Here is a 26756-nt window from a genome sequence, read left to right on the forward strand (position 1 = left end):
GTCATCTTGTGGATCAAGGCCAAGAGTAAATATTGAATGAAAGTTGATCACAGGATATTGTTTGTTTAGGTTCTAGGTGAAGGAAGAAATAAACTCCAGACAATTTGCTTTGCTGAACAATCAAAGCTCAAAGATCAAAGACCTGTTTCACACTGCTGATTACAGAAGAACTGAAAAACCAAAAGGTATAAAAAGGAAAGAAGCATATCCGAGAGCAGCTATCATGGGTAAAGGACTCAGCAGAGGGCCAAACAGTACTTGTGCAGTATATAATACAATATAAAGTCCAATATGAAGACAAAAGCACTTCTTTTGTTTGGCTTGCAGAAGTTCTAGGTCAGGTCATAAATAAAAAAGCTCTATCCTTCTCAGAGTATCTTCTTTACAGTTTTCTCTACTGGCAGTCAAAATCACAAACACTGACTGCAAATTGTAAATTCTCAGCTCATTCTCACTCTTCTTCCACTGTCACTGACTGAAGTTGCAGCGTTAGTATTTTTTCAGGCCAGTGCTGTATTGTGTAAGAGATACGAGGAAAGTGCAGTTTTGTACACTTTGGCCTTGTCCTCACAGGAGCAGTGACCCTGAGGATGTGGGCAAGTTAATCAATTACACATTTAAAGACACAAACTAAGGGAGAATAGATTCTTTGGCTCACAGACAACTTTTCAGTTCATGGATTGGGATTATCCATATTTGGAGAAAAATCACACCAGGTAATCAGAGATTTATTCAAGAAAACAGAATCTTTTTGGGCAAGTGGTTGGGCTCCTGGCATGAGAGATAGTTCTGAGGTACACAGATCTTGCTAGATTTGGCCATCGAGTTCCAAATCTTCTACTTGTCATTAGCTGCAAAAATAACTGAACCCAGTTCAGTATTTCAATTATCTATTTCTTGTCATTTTCATTACAGGAATTAATGCCTCCTTAGAGGAACGTGGTGAAAGCAGGGTCTAGACAGGCGAAAGAGTAATGTATGTGTTTCCAAGACTTGTTGAAATTTGAACAGATCTTCCTGGCATGTGTAATGGATAAATTAGTGAAAGAAGCTAGCTCAAGAAAAGTAAACAGACAGATCACAACTGGTACCACACCATCTAGCTGAGGACTTTGCTGATGTGAGAAAACTGGTAAGAGTCTATAGCAGCATATAGATGTCCTGGTAATACAGGAAGAAATGCCTTCTAGTGCTACCTCTTGTGCAACCTTCTCACCCCTGGCATTCCACCTTTCCCTGCCACAGAAGGCCCACTACTTCTGCCTTCTGATCTGTAGACAGAGATGGCTTATGCCATGTGAAATGTGCCAAGCACGTGGAGTGACAGGAGCAAATCTTATTAGTAAGTGGGAAGGAGGCAGGCTGCTTGGCCCTCAACTACCCTATGGTCGCTGGGCATGCTGAGATCACTGTCTTCATGTGTATGGTATGGTTGCTGCTACTCACAACTACATAGTCCTTGTTTGGATCATGGTTGACATCACCTGTAGTATGGTGACAAGATAAAGCAAAGCAAGTATTGATAAGTTTGAAAATTTATTTCTGTGAACTTATTCTATTATTATTATTACATAGTGCAAAGAAAGTATGCATTCTGAAGTCCTACACTTCTGACTTGTTTGTTGCTAGAGATAGTCATTTTTTAATTTCCTGTAGTCATTTCCTCTAGTTCCCTCCCATCTCTTGTAAGAAGTGATCAAATAGTAAAGACCAAGGACTGTAATTATTCATCTCTTTACAGTCCGTTGCATAATTCAAATCATGAGACTCACCTGTCAAGAATGCTCAGTGATCTTCACACTGGTCAGCCTGGTGGGTGCTCTATCACAATCGTTTGGTAAGTTCAAATCCATTTTTGCTTAAGAAATTGATATATTAACTTTTTGTTTGTTTGTTTGTTTGTTTTTGCCAAAAATAATCAACAAAACAGAAATTGAGATCCAAATGAGGTAAATGTGGATTCTTAGAAAGAACAAACAACAAGAGTAATGATGAGAGTAAGAGAAATCTACTCATTTTTCTAAATTAAAATAAAGAACTATGTAAGCTTATGTCTACTGTTAAAGAGAGAAATAATAACATTTTTAAGCAGGACTACTTTCTATCCAAGAAATGCATACGTTCTGGTAGAGTGGACTGAATCTGAAACAGACTACAGTTTTCTTACTGAAAAAAGTTGGATAAAATGGATTCCAGGTAAGATTTCATCACTTACTATTCAGGAAGAATGAAAGGCTGGGAAATACCCAGCAATATTTTGTGCCTGTAAAAGCAACAAGGTGCAAAATAATTTTAAAAAGCAAAATTAATAAAAGCTTTGAAGTCTTGTTGTCTGCCTACATGCAAGGACATCTCTGTTTCACGTGTTTGCCTGCAGTGCCGTTATTCATAGCTCACTAAAGTTAAAGAGAATCTTGAAGAAAACATTAAAAATCCTCAAACATAGTCTGATAATTTAATATTCATTCATTATTTTATCACAAAGACCCCATCATTCAAGAAATCTACAGCTATCCCTTCCTCCTGTATGTATAAGTAATGCAACACTGCTTAATTCTTCAGAGTTTTTGTTTTGTTTTGTTTTGTTTTTTTGTGGGTTTTTTGTGTGTGTGTGTGTGTGTGTGAGGGGACTTGATTCTGACCTGAGATGTTATGACTTTGTGAGATAAAAGCTGAAAATTACCATTCTGGCTCTAATTTAATGCAAAATATGGTGATGTCCATAGTTTGTCAAGCTTCTACTGAAAACAAGCATACAAATAAACAAAGTCAAATACCCAAACCACAAAGCCAACGCAAAAACAACAACTTCAAACCCCAACCAAACAAAAGATCCCTGCACCAATCAATTTGATGAATTACTAGAATTATAATATATGGAGTATGCTTTGCTTCAAAAGGTCTATAAAAAGTTCTGTTGCTGTCCTATTAGTTCTACTGAAAATAGATTTTCTACTCAGTCAGTCCTGAGCACACATTTCAGCAGCTTTGTGTTCAAGGAGTTGCACTTTCACTTACATGTGTTCCAGTTAACGAAATGAAACTGTTCTCATGTATGAGTAACTAGGGTGTAGGTTCAGTTTTGGGTATTTCTCTCCGTTTGTTTCTATACAGAGTACTACTGCAATATGCGTAAGTTCAACATGTGGTTACTTATCAGATTTCATCAGTGTGAGGAAATCAAAAGTGATTTTTCTTTTTTGTTTGCTTTCAATGAGATTGCAACTGTTCCTGTACGTGTACATTCCACTGTTATCTTTGCAAACTGATATTCTTTTTTTTTTTTTTTTTTTTTTTTTTTTATCTGTTCCATCACATTTGGGCTTTTTACAAAGTTCCCCTTCAATAGTAAATTTTCTTAGCAATGAAGTTCGAAAAGTGTTTTGGAGGAGGAATATAATTGCTCATGTGATTTCTGCATAATGTATTGCTCTAGGTAATTTCCCTTTATTTCATCTGTAATAGTACTTTCTGTACATGCAGCAGTATCTTCCATTCTTCTCTGTCCCAAGAAGAGCTAAGTGTCCAATAGCATATGTGAAGTTAAATCTAGTGTAAAGCCCTACCATTTCCTCTCTGATTTTACTGAAGAGTTAGACTATGATTATTCCTTCTGACTATGATGCTCAAGAGTTCTGGTATGCATTCTATACTTCTGCAACATCCTGTCATCTAGTCTCCTAAACAGACTGAAAATTCATTCTTGGACAGAAAGTTTCTGCCATCTTTCTTTAGACCAGGATAATCCTTTCATTATATTTTTTATTTTTTATCTAAGAATTACCATAACACAAGAAATAATTATATGTGCTGCTCTACTCCCTTTAGGGAATGAAAGATCTGGCACACTGGCTGAGAACAATCCAGGTTATTACAGCTGAAGGAAGGAAGATGAGATGAGTAGTCCTCTCTGCTCTTTGTATCTCTTACCACTACCAAAAGACAGGAGTGATTCTGCCTCCTTAAGTGTAGGTGATTAAGAATAACATAAAATAATAAAAATAGTAAAATGAAATAAAGAAAGAAATTAAAAACCTTTCCTTTTGAAGGCAAAGGAAAGATCATCAGTAGGAGACATTATTTCATATAACCTACCCATACCCTCAGTGTTTGATGCCACCTTAAACCAAACATTAAAAACCTTAGTCAGGATTTGCATCTTTTCAAGTTGAAATAGCAAGGAAATATAAATAATGCATCACTTATATGCTATGTTTTGAAAAGATGCACATAAATTTTTATTGTTCACTGACACAAAAGGCAGATTGTGCCACAATAATATGACTACAAATCCCTCTAAATTAGAAAGCATAGTAGAAAAATTGCACTAACTAGAGATGTGGAAGTACAACTTTCAATAATAACAGTTTTTTTTCAAAAACTTTTCTGCACTATACAGCTGAATGCATTTCAGAGTTATAAATTATGTTAAGACCTACTTCTGTTGAAGTCATTTAAAGACAGAACATAAGAAAAATATGTGTATATCACTAAGTGTGCACTACATCGTGAGTTCCATTTCTACTACATAATTGTATTTATTGTGAAGGTATTCAATAATGTATTCTCTTCCATTTTAGTTACTGGAGTTTACATTTAAATGTTAAATTCTCAGAATTCCAAATCATAATATGCAACTTTTTTGTTTGGTTTGGTTTTGTATTTGTTTTGAACTGAAAAAGGATCTGATTTATATAGAATGTTAATCTGGTGTGCTCTGAGTAATACTGTGGACGTCAAGTGGACTACTCAGAAAGTTCAGTTTGCTCATAAATCACTGCTGGACTGGAGTCATAATGATATTCTTCTCTGTCATGCAAAAACATGCATTGCAAAATCCAAAAGTTACTGTTCCATATAGAAATTAGTACCATACACTAACATTTCTATTTTTTTATAGAACTACTTTAGTCTAATGAAGTGTATGTAATTATATATTCAAATATGCTAAATATACATTTTGCTATTTTTATAGAAACACTGCATACCAGTCATGGATTTATACTACACTAATCATAACATTATATACTACATATCACACACATGCTAAAATTTAGTTCATAAAAATTAAAACTTGCTCCTGTATTTGTAGACTAATAATCCACTGTCAAACATTTTGCCATCATATTTGTTGAGTTAAAGACGAGATGATCTCCAAGACTTGCTGAGGGGCTTGAAGAGTAAAAGGAAACAAAGGCTAGTTTCCTGTACAGAGGTAAAATTGTCTGGATAAAATCCATGTTGTGACAGCTTTTGAAGTTTTAAAGTTCTGTTTTGTTTCAGTGCATTGACTTCTCCATTCTTCAGAAAAACATGGAAATTTTAGTTTGAGAAAGCAATGTAGAAGAAGTCTGCAGCCACCAGTTATGAAACAGATGACTTATGTTCAAGACTTTCTCTTGCATAAGAGTAGCATCTCTTTTTCTTAGAACTCTATAGTGTAGTAGGGATCTGCATCTACGTCTGTACATTTGCTCTTGGATTTCTGTCACACCTGTTTCAAGAGAGATTTTGAGAGAATGATGTTAGAATACAATGACACCTATGCAGAAATGTCTTGATAAGCTCTAATTGCAGAATTCTTAAGCAGAAATGTAGCCTTGAAAACAGTTAGACAACACAATTATTTGAACCCAAGTGTTACCACATGCCTTTTTCACATTCTTAGCATTGATTACTGAGCAAAAGTATAGCAAACTGGAAAATATGTAGGCCTGATTACCATGAATATTCAGAATCATTAAGTGTAATAAACAGGTCATCAGAAATGTTTAAACATTTTTGTACTTTAAAAAACATCAAAAGCATAAAATGTAAATAGAAATCAGAGTCAGAATCCTCTGTTTTCCTCTAGGCAGGAATGTTTGTTCCTCCAGAAGTTTTTAGTGGCAGACATTCCGTGTCTTGAGACAAGTCTGCAAATTTTAGCCTCAGAAGGTTTTATGCAATATTCATTATATATTTTCACAGAATCATAGAATCATTTGAGTTTGAAGGGCCCCTTAAAAGTCATCTAGTTCATCTCCTCTGCAATAAACAGGGACATCTACAGCTACATCACGTTGCTCAGAGCCCTGTCCAGCCTGATCTTGTATGTCTCTGGACACTAGGCATCCTACACCTCACTGGACAGTTTGTGCCAGTGCCTCACCACCCTTATTGTAAAAAGCTACTTTATGTCCAGTGTAAGTCTCTCCTCTTTTAGTCTGAAATCATTTCCGCTTTCCTATCACAACAGACACTGCTAAAGGGTCTATCCCCTTCCTTCTTATAGTCTCTCCTTAGATACTAATATTTCTCTGTTTTTTGTGTTTGTTTGTTTGTCGTATAACAAAATATAATTTCACATGTTATAGAACTGAAAATAAATAATTTGTCTTCTCAAAAGATTTCTGTTGTGGTTCTCTACTGTTTCTACCTTCTCATTTTTCAAGGTCAGAGTATCTTCAGTGTTTACTTGTGGAATCCTGATGGACACAACATTAAAACACCTGTGTCACAGTGAGAGTTATAACAAGGCGGAGGTCAGGAGAAGAAAAAAAAATCCATGTACAGCCAGAGGACATAAAATGATTTTGCTTTGAGAAAGGCTACAATCTGGAATTGGCCAAGACCACGAAGACTAAGCGTACAGTTCACCAATTTTTGCTAATCTACCCTGGGATCCTGTGTGTGTCTACCTTATCCATCTGCTGTTAATCTAGGGTGTTAGTGCTTGTTTCTTGTAGTAAAGATCAGAGTTTATACAGAGAATCGTTCTTGCACTGGTTCCCAAATAGTTCTCTTCAGCAGGAAACTGTTGTCAGGTACCATGGAGTAAAGCTGGCTTTGTTATTCAGGCGCTATGCACTCCACATCTGTGAACCAGCCTACACCTTTTGGCCCAGCAACCACTGGGTTCTTTCTGATGTTTCTGCACATGCTTTCATTTTGTTTTGAAATTCTAGTTTCAGCTTCTCTAGGGTATTATGTTCTGTCTCCTTGCATTTTAGGAATGTTCATGTCACATATATAATAAGAGTTACATAAACATATATACTGCATATATTCTTATATTTATATTTTATGATTATCTGAGCCTATGGCATAAGCATTTTTTGAAATACCAATTGCCTACAAATATGGAATATTTCACAGTCAGTGCTGAATTCATACTCTCTGTAAATGTACTGGACAGGTCAGAAAGATGCTGTCAACATCACAATAATCAATTTCAATAATGAGAAAATGCAGATCACATGGGCAACGAGCAAACTATTCCCTGGCAAGAATGTGTCATTTCATTATATGTGAGTATTGATAACACCTATCCTTCTCTTCCTAAAGAATTCACTTTGGGAAGCTAAAATATCAAAGTGATTTCAGTAATCTCTGAACTACATATATTAAAATTTTTACACTCATTCAAGATGTAGCTTGTTTATATTCCTATCCTGCTACAAAGTTGTATAAACTTGTAAACCTGCTGAATAATCAGATGTAGAATCATAGAACGGTTTGGGTTGGAGGGAATCATTGAGCTTTAACCCCCTGCCATTGGCAGGGCTGCCCCTTGCCTGCTCAGGATGCCCAGGGCCCCATCCAACCTGGCCTTGAACACCTCCAGGGATGGGACATCCACAGCTTCTCTTGGCAGCCTGTACCACCTGTACCACCAGAAGGTCTCATCACCTTCTGAGTAAATAATTTCTCCTTAACATCTAACGTAAACTCCCCCCCTTTTAGTTTGGAGCCATTCTCCTCTGTCCTATCCTATTAGACTGTGATATAGATATGAAACCTTCATCTCTCTCTCTTTTTTTTCCTAAATGTTGATGTTAATTACACTGTTGAAAGTGTTCTTCTGCATATATTTTAGTATGTATATTATGCATATTAAGTCATTAAGTATATATATTATGTATATACAAAAATGATGCCATTTACGTAACAGAAACTCAGTGTTTTGGATGAAGGTAGTCGTAAAGCTTCATATCTCATTTCCTTTCTGGTTGATATACATGAAAGAACTAACAACACAGTCTTGAAAAAAGGCTTATGAAAACATCTGTTTGAATAAGCTCTTTTCTTTTTAGAGAAAAACAAAACAAACTAACAAAAAGGCAACTTGGTAGTTTCAGACTGCACCAGATCCAAGGACTGGAAAGTCAGTGAGGTCATGCAAATGAATTGCCTCAAACCATAATGAAATTTCCTACTTCAAGTTCTGTATGTGGATTTGTCTTTGTAGGACCACTGAAAATAAAACAAAGAAAAATATAATTGCAAATATGAATTAGCTTTTTTGTCCTGATGTGAGTATTTCTATTCATTGACATTTTTTAATTTCTAGATTTGAAGAAGGCAAACAGAAAACATGTCCCACATATCTATTGACGCAAGGTTATAATTCAGGATGTCTTTTTGAGACAGAGGGACGCACCCTTTCTTTCTCAATCATGAACAGCAATGGAAGTGAAGAGCTTTTTAATAAAAGACTGAAATCTGATTTCTATAGTAAGTATGTAAAATCAAAACTATATATTTTGGCAGTCCTGGTCTCCCCATTCATTCTCAGTTTGTGCTTAGTATGAGAAGAAATCATTTATCTGTCACAATGAAATGCTTATAGTGTATACAATAAGCAAACTATCAGTATTTGGAATTATGGATGCTGATTTTCATCCCTTTCTGTCAATGGATAGTTATACAGGATCATGTGCAGCTGCAGCTCAGTGGGATTACTTTGGACAGTAAGATTTGTCCCAAAATGCAGTTTCAAGTTTGGAATTAAAATAAAATATATGGATATACTTGGCATGTTGTAGGCCTACTCAGTGTTCATGTCAGAAAACAAATGCAACTTGTTAATTTCAAGTGTTACTAGAAGAGATTTTATATTCCTGTTTTTACATTTCCTGGTATTACACATAAATAGAGTGCTTAAAGTGAAGGATGTTTTTTTTATTATTATTTTTCCTAAGAAGTACCAAGCAGAAAATAAGGCAGAAAGAAAGAATCTGGAGAAGTCATTATCTTCCAAATATACATTTAGAACTAATTATTGTTTTAGGAAAAAAGATGAATCTAAAACCTGTTAAAATATTTAACTTTGAGAATACTTTTTGTATCTCATCTGTGAACTATAGAAAATTGTAGCCTGGTCCCTGAATTTTGGCTATTAAACTCTCTCTGACACCAAAATTAATTTCAAAGTGTCAGATAACAAAGCAGAAATAATGAAAGTCTGATATCAGTTTTGCAATTAGGAAGTCAAGGCTTCATACCATGAAAAGGAACTGAGGACTGAGAAAGCAAATAACACTCTTCTCAACACTTAATTTCCCACTTTAAATACTACACAGTTACATGAGTCAAACCATTGCATTCTCTTGGACCATCTGAAAATAGCAAGGGATGGATTCAGTTGCACAGGTAGTACCCCAGTATTTTTGCCATATGTCTCAGAATATCCCACGCTCCCTCCAGAGGATGAACATATGTCTTGTAAGTTTAGTGGTACTGAATTTGTCAGTCCCTTTCCAATACAGAAGAATATTCCTTGCTCTAGACCAAAGGAAATGAAAGATCAGAGTAGTTTCAGTATTTTCCTGAACTGGGATGGCATCTACCATTAAACATGGCACCTCCAATGACAAGTAGTGTCATAGTGGTACATTTGATATTTAGTAAGAAGGTCAGCTGAGAAAGTGCATCACTTTCCACCTTACTACTCAAGGAAATGTGGAGAGATGGAAGGAATTAATTTTAAAATACTCATTTTTAAGAGGCTATTGCATGTTTTCTTTCTCTTTTCCTTAGTAAAGCCCAATCGACCAAAAAATGTGACCTTCTTCTGGAAGGATGACACTGTTACTATTACATGTAATAAACCAGAAAGAGGTGTGAAGTGCTTGAGACTTGAGCTTCAGTACAAAAGCAAATATGACAAAGGATGGCAAGTGAGTTGAACATGACATGTTCAATTAGTATTGAAAGGAGCCGGAAATATCATCTCCATAGAATATAAACTAGGGTTGTTATCTAATTCTTCTCCTCTCCTTACATTCAAAACAGTCTGTAGGAGAGCCCTGTTGGATTTTTTTTCTGATCATAAAAACCTACCATACCAGAAGTCATTTACTTTTTGAGTTTTATCTACTTGCTACACAAAGAACTGGGGACAACGTAAAGGAAAGTTCATAGTTTCAGAACAGAACAGCCTTGGAAGATAAAAGCAGAAAGCTGAATAGAATTAAGAGAAACTGCATAAGATAAAATGAAAGAAAAAAGAGAACACAGGATTTTTATTTATTCTGTCTAGCTGTTATTGAAGTATTATTCGATAGGCTTCATCTTTTCTTTAATCTTTCCAGGCACATGTAAACGTTGTAAATATATTGTGCATTAAAGTCTACTTTTTGTATACTGTAAGCAGCAACTGTAACATAGTACTCAGTATGATGACTGTTAGACCCTTTAGCTCATCATTAAATAATGCACAATGGGGATGAATGGGAAAGAATAGGTCAAAAAGAAGAAATCCTCAAAATTCAGAGAAACAAAATTTTATTTCTGAGGTTTAGGTTTGGTCTACTCCTTGTCCTAGTCATGTTCATAATGGAGTGTAGCATTCTGAAGCTCTGTCTTGAAAACTGGAATTAACGATTATACACCTTCCTTCTCAGTCCAGAACTTCTAAGTGTTGCAGAGTTGGAGAGCAAGGATTTGATCCAAGGAAATGCTATTCTTTCCGGGTCAGACTGAAGAGGATAGTACCCTATTGCAATGTAGTTGATTACAGCAGTGACTGGGAAGCAGAAACATTTTGGATGAATAGAACATTACTAGGTAACAGCTGTGTTATATTCATATATTGTTTAAGTGCAAACTGGTAAGAGGTGATTGCGAAAGAAATGAGAATGTGCAATCAGTTTTATGTTGCACTATGTTCCATCTTCTGTTATCAAAGAAACTTTGTTCCTGATGACTCATAACACTACAAATTTTTGCATTTATCTATAAAGTTAAAAGTGCCCTTATTATTTGTGTTACAGTAATGTATAGGATCCCCCAGTGACAGCGATCTGATGCACATTGTGCATATATTTTGTATATATACATTTATATACACAAATATATGTGGATTTACATATTTATGTAAAACATAAACATACACAGGCACTCTGGTGACAGATGATGCATTAACATCAAACCTAACTCTAAGAAAAATGTTTATGCTCAACCCTTTTAGACCAATTGCTTTAAAATACATCTAGTAAAGTTACAGGACCAGATGTCGTAAGTGTCTGGTGCTCATATTTGCTGAAAATGGGGGAAACATGAAATGAGAACTAAGTCATTATCAACATTGCTTTCCCACCAGGAAGACCCACTTAACTGTATATAATTGCTTTCAATTAGACCTTTGATGTAAACTATTTCTATTGGTTACCAAAACAAAAAGACAGATTTCTTGTAGAACAGAATGTACACTATCCCAAGGCAATAGACTGACCAGGGAGGTGGTGGAGTCCTTATTCCTAGAGGTGTTCAAGCAATATGCAGATGTGACAACTGAGGAAATGGTTTCTGGACATGATGGGATGATGGCTGGACTAGATTGTCTCAGAGGCCTTTTACAACCTTCATAATTCTATGATTCATATCAACTAACCACAGAGTCACCCACTAGACTTTTTTGGAATTATGAGACACCCAAATGTCCATTCTACCCAGATCTGACTTTTCCATAACACAACTAACTCACCCAAAGAAAATAAGTATACATACAGCCAGGCTGAAAACCTGGAGCATAAGAAGGTGCTACTTGTGCACTTGTGGTAAGATCAGTGCTGATCTCCAGAGAAATCTACTGCACCATGCAGATTGTGAACCTGCTGACCTCTGCTGTGGAGGACAATGTCTTTCAGAAACACAAAAGACAATGTGTACCTTTGAGAAGTGAAAACATGGCAGCCCTACCCACACCATTAGACCAGGAGATATCAGCAGGCATGTATGTGGATGGAAAGTGCAGAAGAGACAAACAGTTCAGTAGTTTTGAGTGGAGCAAGCATTTCATTTCAGAACTTCAAAGAGTTGTTGCCTCCGTATTACAGACAGACATGACGAAAGCTGTTCTCAAGAAATTTCATAGCCTCTGAAAACCTCACTGGATGTTCACAATTTTTCTTGTGGCTTTTTGTCAGGCTAAACAAAGCGAGCAAGTGAAACGGGCTGACATGGGAAAGGAGTGACTATGGAGTGCGATTTAGAGAATCATTGGTCCTTCATGAATAATTAACCTAAATTTCCATAGTATTTATCTGAAGAGCAGAAGTTCAGTACAGGGAAGTACATTTTTGTGGTGCCTTTACAAAAGCTGCAAGAAAAACACTGAGAATGCCAAAAGCTACAAAAATTCATTGGTTCAGATACATACCTGTTGAATCCTGTCACTAGTTACTTTCTGGTTGTTAGCACTTGCATTTTGTGGGCTATTTTGGTATTGGGGCGGTGGGGGTGGGGGTGGGTTGTTGGGAATTAGTTGCAGCTCTGGAGTCTGTAGGTTTGTGTATGTAAGACAGGCCTTAGCAAAGAACTGCTGTATGACCCTTAGTGCAGTGGGAGAACATGAGAATCATCATTCTGAATGCTTCTACTCTTTGCACAAATGCATCTTCCTTTTTAATATTACAGGACAAAGGTCAATTTAAATAAATAGAGCATGATTTTATTTTTTTGCAGGGTTTGATTTGCAGGTTTGCAGGTTTTTCTTTTCTCTTTCAAGAGATAATAGATTCTTTTTTCTTATTTGTTCCTAAATTTTTTATTTTTTTTTATTTTATTTTATTAATAAAATAAATCAGTGTTCTAGCATGGTTAGGAATATTTGCTGTTAGAGCAAACAATAAATTTTTCACTTGCTTTCTTCTGATTATTCCTAGATTCATGTGATGATGAAATAGAAACCCAGTCAAACACAGTAATTCTTTTAAGTTGTTTGATGGCATTACTTCTAATGGTATTTATCCTCTTGATTCTTCTGTGTAAATGGCAGAGGTAACTATGATTTCACTGCTTACTACTACTATAAAATGCATACCTTTCCAAATTATATATATATATATATATATATATATATATATATATATTTCCCTCCATGTTTCCGTGTTTACATTTGTATTCACTAACACAGCAAACACATCTGGTTGATTCAACACCTTCTCCATCCTGGAGAATGTACACAAGAGAATGTACAGCTTTGACTACTACACAGAGCAGAACACAGCTTGCTGCCCAGCTGCAAGTTTTCAGGAATTCCAGATGTTACTAGGCTTATCATTCTGTTATACTGCATAAATCTCATCATCATTGTTATATGGTAGTAGTGTAGCAATACTACTTTTTGCCATTGTCACATATTTAAAAGAAACTAAGCTGACGGTATTGACATGCAGATCTTATTTGTGACTTCAGCAATGTGTTGAAGTAGATGTTCATATGAATGACAATGCCATAACAGAACAGTTTCTTGCATTTTTCTTTTCTCTTTGCAGACTTCAAAAATCTGTCATGCCTACTATACCAGATCCAAAATACGTATTTACTGATCTCTTCAACAATCATAATGGAAACTTCCAGGTAAGCATTCCCTTCCTAGCAAACAAATCTATGAACTTTGCAATGCTGTGAGTAATCTGAAAGCAGCTACCAACACTTGTTCTGGGTTGATGTTGCTGCAGATTCTTGTCTTTCTTGGTTCCTTGCATTATATTTTCTGCTTCTGTATGTTACTCCCTTTTCACCTTCTCCACTGTGTCTGTCCCTAGAAAGATGCCATTGCTTTAAGGAAAATCCAGGTCTATACAGACAGATTTCCTTTGATTGACCACTTAGAACCTGCCACTATCAACCTTTTCATTCTCGTAGGAATGGATAGATAAAACTGATCATGCGGTGGTGCAAACCAAATTAGAATATGAAGAGCTAGAATGCATCACTGAGGAAGAATATCAGCAAATAGACAAGAAGAAAAGTGTCAAACAGGAACCTAGGGAAAAAGTCTTCAGCTTTTCAGGAGCAACTGGAAATAACAGTCCCAAAGCAGCTCAGAATGCCTGCCCGATGCCAACATTCAATAATATGGTTTCCTTTTCTGGCCTCCAGAATGTAGTGAATGATGACACATATGTGATGCTATAAAACCTGCATAATTCAGAAGGTATGAGAAAATGATATGTAAGACCCTGATGAGTTTAGTGGAGAGGATGAATAGAAAATGCTATCACAAGACACACAAAAAGAAAGATACAAGTCTGTGTTCTCTGGTTCCAGATTGGTTCTTTCCAAGAACTTATGATCTTATGAGCAGGCTCAATATTTGTCTATGTCTAATGCTTTATAGAGTTAAGATTTGGGATTCTACTTGGTTCTAGTTGGTTTTTATATGTAGGAATTAACTAGGCACCATTTTCATGTTATGATGAGGAGAGATCAGGAGCTGTTCCATGGTACAGTTTCAACAGCTGAGACTCAGTCCTTCCTCTTATGTACTGCAAACCACATCATTATTCTTCTCAAATGAAGAAAGAAAATCAAGATATTTGTCTCCTAATGTACTTTGTTTCACAAAAGCCAGACTGCACACTGTTCATTTGCATAGGGATAATGTACTGTTTTACTGTATCTCCTTATGTTATGAGTGCTTGCTTTTGTAGGCTGCTTCTGCAGTTGTGAAATAGTTCCAGATATTTACATGAACATTGATCAGTCATTGAATGATTTTATCAGTTGAATAAATTTTGCCTGCTGCATACTTTTAAGAACTAATTCATACTGTAACTTGCAGATGACACATATCAGAAAATTACAGAAATTAATAAAGTATCTTTCCACTTAAAAAACTTTAATTGTATACAGGGAATTGTATATAAATTGGGAATTGTATGCAGTAATGTAGATATATTAGTTTCCAGAACTGGTTTCTGATGACACAGTTTGCCAAAGGCAAATCCAGTAACTGCATGATAATAACTGCCAAACTTAACTGGGAAGACAAATTTCTCTAGTTTCTCTTGACACTACCTTAGACTTAGTTGCACCATAACAAGAAAACCAAGCTAACAGAGGATTTCCTGAAATCTTGACAATCTTTCTGCCTTTTCTTATCAAAATCAGAATTGTGCAACCTTTTGAGGTCTTTTGTACACTTTTAGTGCATCTTTTCAAATTGATTTTTAAATAAAAATAATGATGCAGTATTTAAATAGTATACTAAGAATGCAATGATTTTAAATGAATACAAACTTTATATAATTTGAACTGCAGAGTGTACCTTAGCTCAGGTGTTCTTAGACAATATAAACTGGTGTTGCATGAGAATCAAAGAACTTACACCAAATTACACTTGATATAAATGTGTTCCTGAATGAAGCAATAAAGTGGGAAGTAAAGCTTTGAATGCATTGCTTATCTCCTTCATGTCTGAACTACACATACATACGATTGTCTAAAGAGCTAGCTAGATGCCTTAACCATTTTCTGTTAACAAATATTTTTCTATCTGAATTAAAAATGTTTCACATTGTTGTGAAATTTTACTTTGGAAGAAAAAGAAGAAAGATATGTGCAAATTTGTTGTTTCAGTAGTGTTCATGAAATGAAAATTTACAGTCATTTAAGTTTTCAGTAAGAACCATAGCTTGTATTATATTTTACAGTTATAAAGTTTATTTTTGCATATGTATGCCACCATATTTACATAGTATGTAACAGACAAAAAATTAAAAATATAAAACTTGCAAATATCTAAACATTTATTTTGAAAATATTATGCATACATACACACACACACACATATACATAATGCAACATAGGGAATTAATGAAATAATAAAATTCTCCTCTCCTCATCCTGATTGTCAGTTCTCTGATGGTTACACAGCCATGCACCCTGTCTCAAATCAGGTTTTCAGAGACTCATGCAAACCAAGCTATAAAAGAGCAACTTAGACATCTAGAAAAAGGCCTGTTCAACTCCACACAGTGAGAGGAAGGGTATATGGCACCTTTAACAAGTTCCCTTTTTGTTTATTCAGAGTTGTTATGTTCTTCAAAGGCAGATGTCCCTCAGATACTACAGTTTGTTCCTAATTATATCCTGCAGAAAGGCACAGACAGCATATCGTATTGTAGTCCAGACTAACCGAACTGCATTTATCAACAGCAGAATAAAAAGGATGTATATTTATACCTCGTGTGATTTATGTACCCACTGTATCAGTGCTGAGCCAAGTTGCAATGATACACTGAACATCTATACTGTTTGTTTGGCTTTTTATATGATTTTCAATTAGGGGAAGACTAAAAGGAAATCACATTGTTCATTTTAAAAACAAATAACAGAACTTATTGAAACCAGTCTTGCAACTTCTGATAATTTCCCTTTTTGTTGTTGTTGTTTATTTTTATCATATTAGTGTTTATCAGTCTTTTGGGAAATAAACTTCGTGCAACTACGAGCAGAAAATGGTTGCTTCCTTTTCAAGGAATGTAAAAGTTTCTTACAGTACTGTCATAAAATATTTCAAAACCATCTTTGCTTTTTGTTATTGGCTTATCTTTTTACAACAACACAGTCTATAATTTCACCCTTGTCTTGAAAACAACAGGATAATGATGGGAGGGCCACAGTGAGCTCCTGAAAGACAGAGATAGATGCAGTAATTTTCTATGGAAAAACCATACAGGTCTATATTTGCCCAAATACTGAAAAAAAATAGTCATTTTTCATGTAGGAAAAGAAAACATGGCCACAAAATTCTATCACTGAACCACTAAGTAGAGATCCATCACGAATAAGTCTAGTTCTCAGCACTCAGATACCACAGCAGTCATGGAGCAGGAGCAGTGGGAGGCAGCAGCAGAGCCAGCATACCCACACAGTCCTCTCCCCGAAACCTGCTAGTGTGCTCTCATTTCTCCATCATGGGCTGCAGCATCATGAGCCTGCATCTGCTTCCTAGTGCAGTAATGTAATTTCTTAAACTGAAATCTCTTGCATTAATGATAGGGTTTATTTCTTTGACCGGAACTTCTGGTTTTCTGGTCTTAAAGATGTGTGAAAAAGAGAAGGAGATAACATGCAACATATTAAACAAATCTCTCTGTATATACCTAAGCAGCCTGAAAATGAAAACTACAACTTTTTTGATAAATGGTTTCTTGATCGATACTGGTCTGTGAAAGATATCTGTTAAAAAGTAGCCTCTAAGACTGTGCTCTTAGTTGTTAAACGGAAGACTATAGTCATGTTCAGCATTAATAAGAAATCAATATGGGTTTATAAGTTGTGCGCAACAGGCCTTGTAAGGAGAAAGAGAGGGAGACTGATCCAAGCATTAACTGTCTGTACTACTAGGCAATTACAGAAGTTTCCAAAGGAAGCATTTCAGCACAATCCCCACATAAGGTGAGGAATCCTGAATATCTGCCAATTACATAAGCTTGCTTATACATATAAGTCATATGACTCCTTTAGAAAGACCATTAGACTCCCATATGACTCATTTTAAAAGCTCAAGAAGAGCTTAAACTTGCTAGTAGTGAGATGGACAGGGGTATGTATTATCCACACTTTTTTTTTTTTTTTATCTTGGCATAGACAGATGTTTTATCCAGCAACTCTTTAGTGTGATGTAGTACCTGAAAAAAGGGTCATTCCTAATTTTGGTAGGCCATCTGTGGGCTGCAGAGCCACATACCCTCCTCCTTCTCTGAGTCAGCCAGTCTGAAAGAGCTTAATTTTTGTGAAAGGGTTGAATTTCAAAAGAAGGATGAAGACAGCACACATGAAAACAGTGGTTCTTAATGAATATGAGAGGTCCTTCTCACTAAAACACAGAGAAACTGACTTCTTTGCAGCCATGTGAGTCCTCTAGCTGCTGAACTGTGAGGTAGAGAATCAATTCCTACATACCCGATTTCTGATGATGGGAAATCTTTAGGGCTTGAGAACTCTGTAAAAAGTGCTCAGTGAAGCACAGTGTTCTCTAAAATGCTTTCAATTATACAAGTCACGGGGGGCGGGAGAGGCAGGACACACACACGCTTCTGTATATGAGAAAAGGGAAGCATACCTCCAGTATGCAAACTCTCTCAATTATGGTGTTAGTGTTGTTGCCTGATCATAAACTCAGATGTTGCTCATGCACTTTAGTCACTGAGAAATTTTGTCTGTGCAAGAGGCCTAAACACTAAAGAAATGTTTTGTCAACAATAACAGAAAATGATGTTTTTTTAATCTGAAATTCTTAAAGGATAAATGCATTCATAGGGGCATTGAACACCAGCTATTTACCATAGCACAGAAATGTTACCCAGCATTTGATAGCTTTGTAGGGAGAAATAGAAAGTAGGCCAGAAGAACTGGCATACAGGTTTGCTAGGTAAATAATCATATCTCCAGTGTATTACATTGCCATAGACTAGATTAAACTAATAGGTACATTCAAAAGTTTGTTCTGACTTTGCAACAAAATTTGTTGTGAAAATTTGTGTAGCTACTGGAAAATTGAAATGTTTTGTGATTTCTGTCTCGTTAGGTATCCAAGACTGCAATCTTAATTTCAACCCAAAAATTCTTCATCCAGGAGCAGTGAAGTTGAAAAGTTTTCTATAGTTCAGTCTACCGATACTTGTTCCACTTCGTTGTACCTTACCTCTGCTTATGAAGTTAGCCCAGGGCTTTCCTTGTAGTAAAAAAGGAGAGAACTTCCTAAAGAGCCCGACTTCAGGTTTTTATGAGTCTCTAGAAAGGCTCATAATGGCAAAGCCACTGGAAACAGATGTTTTTGTTTTGTATTATGTTCCGCAGATGTTGTTCATAAAAGGAGTAAGGCTGAGATGGGGGCCTTCTTGTGCATTTTTTCCCCCATTAATTTTCATTCCAAAATATTTGAACTTCAGTACAAAGAACATCAGTAAACAAAGGGTCTATAATACAATAGAGAGCAAAGTTATCGCTCATGGTATCGCGGTGCGTGCAAATGTTTCATGTCACTGGCATACTGTTTTGCTGTTTTGCAGAAGATGTTAGATCACAATCAACAGCATAAATGAATTGAACACCCAGGTACTGGAGAAGATCTCCACATCAGAGAAGTATCAAAGAGTTACACCCTTCTGGACTAAAACAGGTAGCAGCATTAATGTGGTATAGATTGAAAACAAGAAGTAATAGAAGCAAAAAAGAGTCTGCAGATCCTCTTAATTTTGATTAAACTCACAACTGTGTGGTCACACCATCTCTTGTGTTGAAACTGGTCAAATCAGAGTTGTTTTCAAAACTTACACCCTGAATGCAATGCTGCTTTTGCTAATATGGTACTGCTGGGAATTAGGGAAATATTGGGAAGACAGTCATCAGCAATGAATTCAAGGAAATGCAGAGAAAATGGGCAAATAAAGCACTATATCTTAAAGAAGCAAAGTTCAGAGAACAGAGTGATGTGTTTCAAACAATAAGACTTAACCTCAAATACTGTGTATCATCCTCTTACAGAACTGTTTGGTTTGATGCAAAAGCAAGCAAAGAAATATTGTAACCATAAAGCTCCCTCAGTACTGGGGAATCTTGAATGTCAAAGAAAACAGCAATGGGCAGAATGTGGTATCTGTTGAATGCTGAAAGAATATCCAGTTATTTGTTCTGTTGGAAGTTGCTTTGTTGTGACACTTTGAAACTGTGAAACCAGAGGAGTAGAAAGGCAGAGAACTTACATGACCTTTTATTCCAATGCTGCTTATATAGTTACAGGGAATTTCTTAGAAATAATTGAAATGACTCTTTTAAGAAAAGAAAGAGTGATCTGATTGAAAAGAGATTTTTAGAAATGATGCCTAAAAATCTCACCTATATGAAGTTCTGTGATTTTTTATTTTTTTTTTACCGCAAGTACTGTACCACTGTAGCACAGTGAGAAAATCTATAATCAGTACAATACTGATACCTTCCATTAGCTGATATAATTTTCCTTTTATTCTAGACTTCCAGAGTTGTTTAGACAAGACACGTAGGCAATCACTGCTAGAAAATAACAGAACCTGAAAAAAAGGTCAAAGATTACGTTCCTCTTCCTTTATTTCTCCTTCAGTAAATAGGCAATACATATTTTGTTTTCAGACTTATGGCCTTGTTTAACTACAGGAACAATCACAGTTCCACACAGTCAAAGAGTGGCTGAGCTGGGAAAGCACCTCTGAAAGTCATTTAATCCTATCCAGGGCAGGGTCATCAACAGCAGGTTGCCCAGGACCAAATCCTGTCTGATTCTCAGCACCTACAAAGATCCTCCACAGCTTCTCTGGGCAACGTCTCTGTGTTTGATCACCTGCCATGACAGATATGTTCCCAATGGAATTGTTTTAACTGGAATTTCCTGTGTTTCAGTACATAGCCATTGCCTCTTTTCCTGTCACTGGGCTACAATGAGCAGAGCGTAGTTCCATCTTCTTTATTTCTTCCCTTCAGGTATTTATACACAAGGACAAGATTTCCCTGACTCTTCAAGATGAATAGTCCCAGCTCTTTCAGACTATTTCTGTATGAAAGGTTCTTCAGCCCCTTGATCATCTTCATGACCTTTCACTGTCTCCAGTATGTCCATGCCTATCTTGCAGTGGGAAGCCCTGCACTGATCTCAGCACTACTACTTTGCACTTCCCTTTGCTCAACTTCTTGAGTTTCTGCTGCTTCATTTCTTTGGCCTGTCAAAGTCTTGTATATTTCTTGTATAAAGAAATTATTTTTGCACAGACATCACTTCTGTGTAAATGCAAGACTTATGTTTCATCCATTCTTTTGACCTGTACTCATGCAAGAAATGGTACGTTGTGAAGAGTGACAGCTGATAAACACCTATTGCTATAAAAAGACCATAATAAATTATTTTCTATCATGTTTACCAAGACAGTATTTAACATACAGAAGTGTGGAAAACTGGTGTGCTCAAGACCATGAAGAGTGCACAGAATTATAGGCATTATATTTTATAGAAGTCAAAATTCTGAACTAAAATAGAAGCAAGGAAATAGGTGAGACGAGAAGGTGATAGCACACAAGCTATAGCAAACCTAACTTTCATATAGTAGAAAAAAATACTTTCTGATTTCTCGATTTGATTTTACTCTCAGGGTTCTAAGAGAAGCAAGATTTGAGGATGAAATACAAATACACTGATGCCTTTCACTCTGTTAGCATTTGCAGGGGAGTTTGCAATTCCATCTTTGAAGACAAAGAAGAAACTTTACAAACAAAGTCAGCCTGAAGGGCAAAATTATTTAGAAAATCTAATAGAAATACGTCCTCTAAGATGCAGATAAGCTATTGGGCCACACAAGAGCACAGGAGGCATCTTAGTAGTATCAGATGGGTTTCTGTCATTGAAGTTGACAGTAGAATCAACTGCCTTTGGGTATTTTGGAAAAATACATCATCACAACATCCTATGTTCTTTCACATATAATTTCAGTTGATTATGTCAGCAGATTAATTGTATAAGTGTAAGAATCCTTAAAGGATCATATAGACTAGAGGATAGGAGCATACATGTCATACTGTGGAGGGATGTAAAATATTGGATAGCTGAGGACAAAAGGTAATATTCATACTGAGCAGAACTGACACTGCAAATTGCAGAGTTTGATGTAAGTAAATCTGTGCATGAATTAGACCCTAAAATTTAATACCTGAAGAAGCTGCCCCCACCCCCCTCACATCCCCCGAACTGGACAAATACAGTAATCTCTGCTTTTGTACGGAGCTGATACAATAACTTTTAGCTACAGCAAGAATGCAGCTGTGGTAACTTTCCTTCTCCCCTTTCATGACTAGTGACGCCACTGTAAAGTAGGCTGTTTCAGGAACCCTTTGCATAGTGCTGCAGAGTGGGTGCTGGTCAGAGCAGGTGTCATTCATGCTTTCAGTTGTGGCCATCTGCAGTGCAGATATTACTCTGTATTTAGTCACTCAGTCACTTTTCCACCCTTCTTTAGAGTCAATACAGAGAAACCAGCACTCTAGGGAACTACCCACTTCATTCTTAAGAAAACAACAAAAGTAGGCCTGGTGAATTGTACCCAGAGATCTTCCTTTCTCAAATGACATTAACGTGGACTCAGGACAATTAATTAAGCAGTGAGCACGGTGAGCATGCATGCTGTAAAATTAGATAATATTGGTGCTACCTGAAGCCCCCTTTTTATGTTGAATTCTTTCTCAGATACCCTTAGGTCTTTGAAAGGATCTATACACTTCTATAATCAACATTAATATGATGGACAATGGACATTTATTCCTCATGTTCCTTGAGGTCCCTTCCAAGCTGGGTCATTCTGTGATTGTAATGCCAGGTTGTGGTACAGGTCAGGTTCAGCCTCTAACTGCAGGTATCTAAATGCAGTTATTGAATGTTGGGACTGGTTTCAGCGCTTCAATTGTCCACATGGATTTCTGGCATCACTGGAGATGCCCACAGTGTAGTACCTGGTCTCTAGCTCTCGGGCCAGACTTCAGTGTTCTCCCACATATCCTGGATCATATTTGACTACCATTTGTGGATGTCTGTGATACCAGAAGGTATCTCAAATGGCATGTAGCTGAAGTGTGTCTGACCTTATATTTCAAAGGGGAATTGAGTCTCCAAGTTCTTTCTACAGTCAATGGATATCTGGGGAAGCAACTTAGAGCACTTAGGGGACTCAATTTAGATGCTTACTTCAGTGTGAGTTGAACAACCCTCCAGACTCTACTGACTTTATCAGCCAGACTAGATCTATTATCAGGTTTGTTCATTAGAAACAAACTGCTTCCCATCAGCCATTTGGAAGAAGTTCTTAAGTTATCATTTATACATACTGCATGTTTTGCCTTTATCCCATCTTCAAAGCTTCTTCTGGTGGTTCATTTATAGGTATGAGTCTTTTTCAACTCCCACCACATGAAAGTCATCCCTGAATCTCAACCAGTATTTTCCATGTGAACATGGAAGATCTACTGAGAAATGTACTAGCAGAAATCTAAAACAAAATTTGATGTTCCAAGGAGATAATATAAGACCACACAGACAATTGTCCCTGTTAAATATTAAATGCAGATTATTTTGATCTCAGGAAGTAATACACTATTATAATTTAATACAATTCTCTGAAAGAAGAAAACAAAAAATAGTAAATGAAAGCATACCAAATACGAATATTTTTAATGTGGGTTGAGGCATTCCATATTATTTTTACTTGTGATCTTTTGAGGCAGAACTGCTTTAGTTTAAAAAACAAAACAAAACAAAAACAAAAACATTTTTTTTACCTTTCAAAGCTTTTAAAACCATTCAGAAATTTTAAAATCTCAGCATCTACCTTTTTTGAGTATTCATCCATTTTTGACTATCTAAAACTAGATCCATGACTTAAGAGCTGGAATACTTTTCAAATATTAAAAGAAGTTTCTGGTCAAAAATAAAAGTAATGAGTGCATAAAGTACTCAGGGTTATTTGAGCGTTAGGTCTTGTTCTTACTAGAAGTGTATCCTGTTTGTAAGTGCCATATTCACATTGATTGTGTTAATTAACATATTTTATCATATTACTGTGTCACATGAAGCAACAAACAATTTATTATTATATTTTTGTGATATTGCAAGTATTTGAGAGTGTGAAGGAGGCATAAGTACATAAAGCATTTTGCTAAACCCAACTTTAAGCGTAAGAATTAAGAGCATGTCATCAGTAGACAAATCACTGAGTACTTATATAAGGAAACAAGTGTCAATAATGTTACTTCATGTCTTGCTTTAACTACACAAAGTATGATTGAATTTTATTATCTAGATTCTACTGGAGCTCTGCTAATGCTTTGAGAGGGTTTATAGTGCAGTAGGTAAAAAAAAAAAATAAAAAAAAAATGATGTTAGCTAAAATTCAAATCACTACGCAGTCCAAGTCCAAAGTTATAAATGTATTAAAAAAAATGTATAACTCACACCTATCAAAAACCTCAAGTATGCTCTGCAAGGTTTTGTAAGTCTCCTGATCAAATAAGATCCTTCCTGCCCACATTGCTACCACTCCTTGAGCATCCATCACAAGCCCAGAATTTTGTGCTCTGCCTGTGATTCCCACGGTTCTTGTCAGCTCCCACTCTGAGTGCACTCTTCACTGTCCCTCCAGCATGCTGATGGAGAGTGGCACTTGGAAGTGGAGCAGGAAATGAGAAGAGGGGTTGGAAGGTGGGATGAAGGAGTGTTTGAAAGATGTGGTGAAAAAGAAGGTGACGAGAGTTAGAAAAGTTAGATGTTGGACTGGATATACTAAGACCATCAAGTCCTACTGCCTGACCTCTTTGGGCTTAACAGAATGTTAAAACATATTACTAATGGCATTATCTAAATGCCTCTTGAATACTGGCAGCCATAAAGCATCAATTACCTCTCTAGGAAGTCTATTCCAGTGTTTGACCACCCTCATGGTAGATAAATGTCTCCTAATGCCCAGCCTGACTCTTCCCTGGCACAGATTTTGTGCCATTCTCCTCCCACCACTGGTTCCCAGGAGCAGAGCCTGGCATCTGTCTCTGCTTCCCCTCCTCAAGGCTCTGCAAGGAGCAGTGGGCTCCACTCTTGTTCTCCTCCTCTCCAGACTGGGCAGCTCAGCACTCTCAGCCTCTCCTCACAGGACATGCCTGCAGCCCTGTTACCAGCTTTGATGCCCTCCTCTGGGGGCTTTCAAGCACCTTAATGTCCTTTTATATGGCAGATCCCAGAACTGCAGGAAATATTTGAGATGAGACCACATCAGTATTAAATACAGATGGAGAATCACCTATTTTGATCAGCTGGCCATTATGTGTTTAATGCACTTGACAATACAGTTTGCTCTCTAATACACTGCTGAGCTGCTGTCACCAGCACACCCAAGTCCCTTCCTGCTGAGATGCTCTCCAGCCACTCCTCTCCCAGTATGTGCCTGTGTCCAGACCTGAATGCTGAAGAGACTGTGAAAGTGTTAAAGAGGAACTTTAAAAGCAGGTGATAATTAGCAAGAAATGGGGAAAGGATGGAAAAATAAAGAAAGACCTGGAGCTAGGGATTAGCAGGAATATAGAATATATTGGAGCCTTTAGATATATTTCCCTTATGACTGTGGATAGAGTGAAGCTGAGTACAGCTGAATGAAGGGAAGATATGGCTACTGTACAGCTGCACATTGATCAGGTATATGTAATTCATGTCACAGAAAAGGGGGAAAATAAGAGTTTCACAACTTCCCTGATATTTTTCCAATACATCCACACCTCCTTATTATTACACCTATATAAATCAGTTTTTTAACCTCAATATCCTCTCTGTAACGTGGCTTCAAAGTTACTGGTCAAATGTGTACCTCCATCCCCCTCTAGTGGAGGTTCACATAAGATTTCCTCATTCCACTTTCCACTGTACTTCAAATTTAAAAACAAACAAATAAACAAAACAACTGCTCTGCACAACCCCCAACCTCAATTCTGCTTCATTGAGTTTGTTTGTGTGGGCAAATGTGCATGTATGGGCTCTGTTCAAGTTAGAAAATGTTCAAATTCAGCTAAACTGAATTAATCAGTATATGAAAATGTGTCATGTCTGAGTGCTGAAATGAAAGATCACAAGACTCTCTCTTCATTAAAAGTACAGGACTAACAGTATAGAAGTGGATGAGTTTTGTGTCAAGCCTGAAGATAACTAGATCCTTTGGCAGTTTGCATTGCATGAGAAAAATTAACAAAAAGGACTGTCATAAAAGTATTTGTATATGGAAAACCAGCATCCATCTTCCCTGTCATAGATTTCCTAGGAAAATCATACAAATTCTGTTTTCCTGTGTTTTGGGTATATAATTTGAGATCCTGCAATCTTTCTTGAAGAATGGCTGAGATTTCACTGCAGCCACTAAGATAAATAGAACACTACTCTCAGCACACATACTGATACATATTCTGAGAAATCAGACCTCAGGCATCTCAAATTACTACCCCAAATTAGCCGGCACTTTTGACAATTCCCTATCTGTAAAATGGGGAGAATGATACTACAGGGACATTATGAAGATAAATTCATTAATTTCTGTTAATAACTAGGATACTATGAAAAAAAAAAAAGCCACACCAGGGAAAAGCCCATTAGAAAATGAATAATTATGTATTCAGTGCAAGGTTTGGATGGTGTGCAGAAAATTAGGCATGGGGCCATATATTAAATGATGAGAAGAAAATGAAATACTGTATGACTGCTCATTTTGTGAGCACAGTCTGTCTTGTGCACTGAATGTGTCAGTGGTCCTGGGGGTAGACTTGGCTGTATAATTAAAGACAGCATCATAATCTATGCACAAAGACCCCTGAAATTCTCTTCTGTATCCCATTGTATTGTGAATTTCTAATCCTAGCATTTCTTTGCTAAGTATCTTTTCAGATGCTAAATGTACGTTTAGAATATGAAACAAACTGCTGAATGTTATAATGTTATGGGTAGGAGATTACTAGGTCCCAGCTTCAGAAATGATGGAGCTCCCCTTTTTTTTTTTTTTTTTTTTTTTTAATCCAGTATAATATGTTAAGTAAAAGAAGCAAAAGGATGCTCATTTCTACACCATTGAGAATGCTATGAACTTTCATGAACATTACGCCTTTCCTTGTACTGGTATTGACTGCTTTGTGAATGAAATGAAGCACAGGTCAGCCAT

General features: G+C 36.5%; 1 protein-coding gene across 20 annotated transcripts in view; it reads left to right on the top strand.

Moving 5' to 3' along the window:
* Positions 1-578: 578 nt before the first annotated feature.
* The window catches only part of CRLF2 (cytokine receptor like factor 2), a 42044-nt gene continuing 15866 nt past the window's right edge, over positions 579-26756 (top strand). For 3 of the 20 annotated variants that reach the window (XM_085551421.1, XM_085551410.1, XM_085551415.1), the window contains exons 1-10: positions 579-716; positions 916-1132; positions 1742-1837; positions 7178-7289; positions 8333-8496; positions 9802-9941; positions 10668-10830; positions 12930-13044; positions 13542-13626; positions 19071-19180. In XM_085551421.1, coding sequence (XP_085407547.1) covers positions 1762-1837; positions 7178-7289; positions 8333-8496; positions 9802-9941; positions 10668-10830; positions 12930-13044; positions 13542-13626; positions 19071-19103 — 888 coding nt within the window. In that variant the 5' untranslated portion in view covers positions 579-716; positions 916-1132; positions 1742-1761 and the 3' untranslated portion in view covers positions 19104-19180. Of the gene's footprint in view, positions 717-915; positions 1133-1741; positions 1838-2110; positions 2197-7177; positions 7290-8332; positions 8497-9801; positions 9942-10667; positions 10831-12191; positions 12282-12929; positions 13045-13541; positions 13627-13914; positions 14207-19070; positions 19289-20029; positions 20080-20514; positions 20823-26756 lie in introns of those variants that run through there. The other 17 variants (XM_085551365.1, XM_085551450.1, XM_085551395.1 and 14 more) reach the window with 17 other exon arrangements.

The sequence above is a fragment of the Coturnix japonica genome, chromosome 1 (assembly GCF_054131305.1).
Source record: "Coturnix japonica strain WE chromosome 1, WE-NBRP24, whole genome shotgun sequence".
Classification (NCBI taxonomy): domain Eukaryota; kingdom Metazoa; phylum Chordata; class Aves; order Galliformes; family Phasianidae; genus Coturnix; species Coturnix japonica.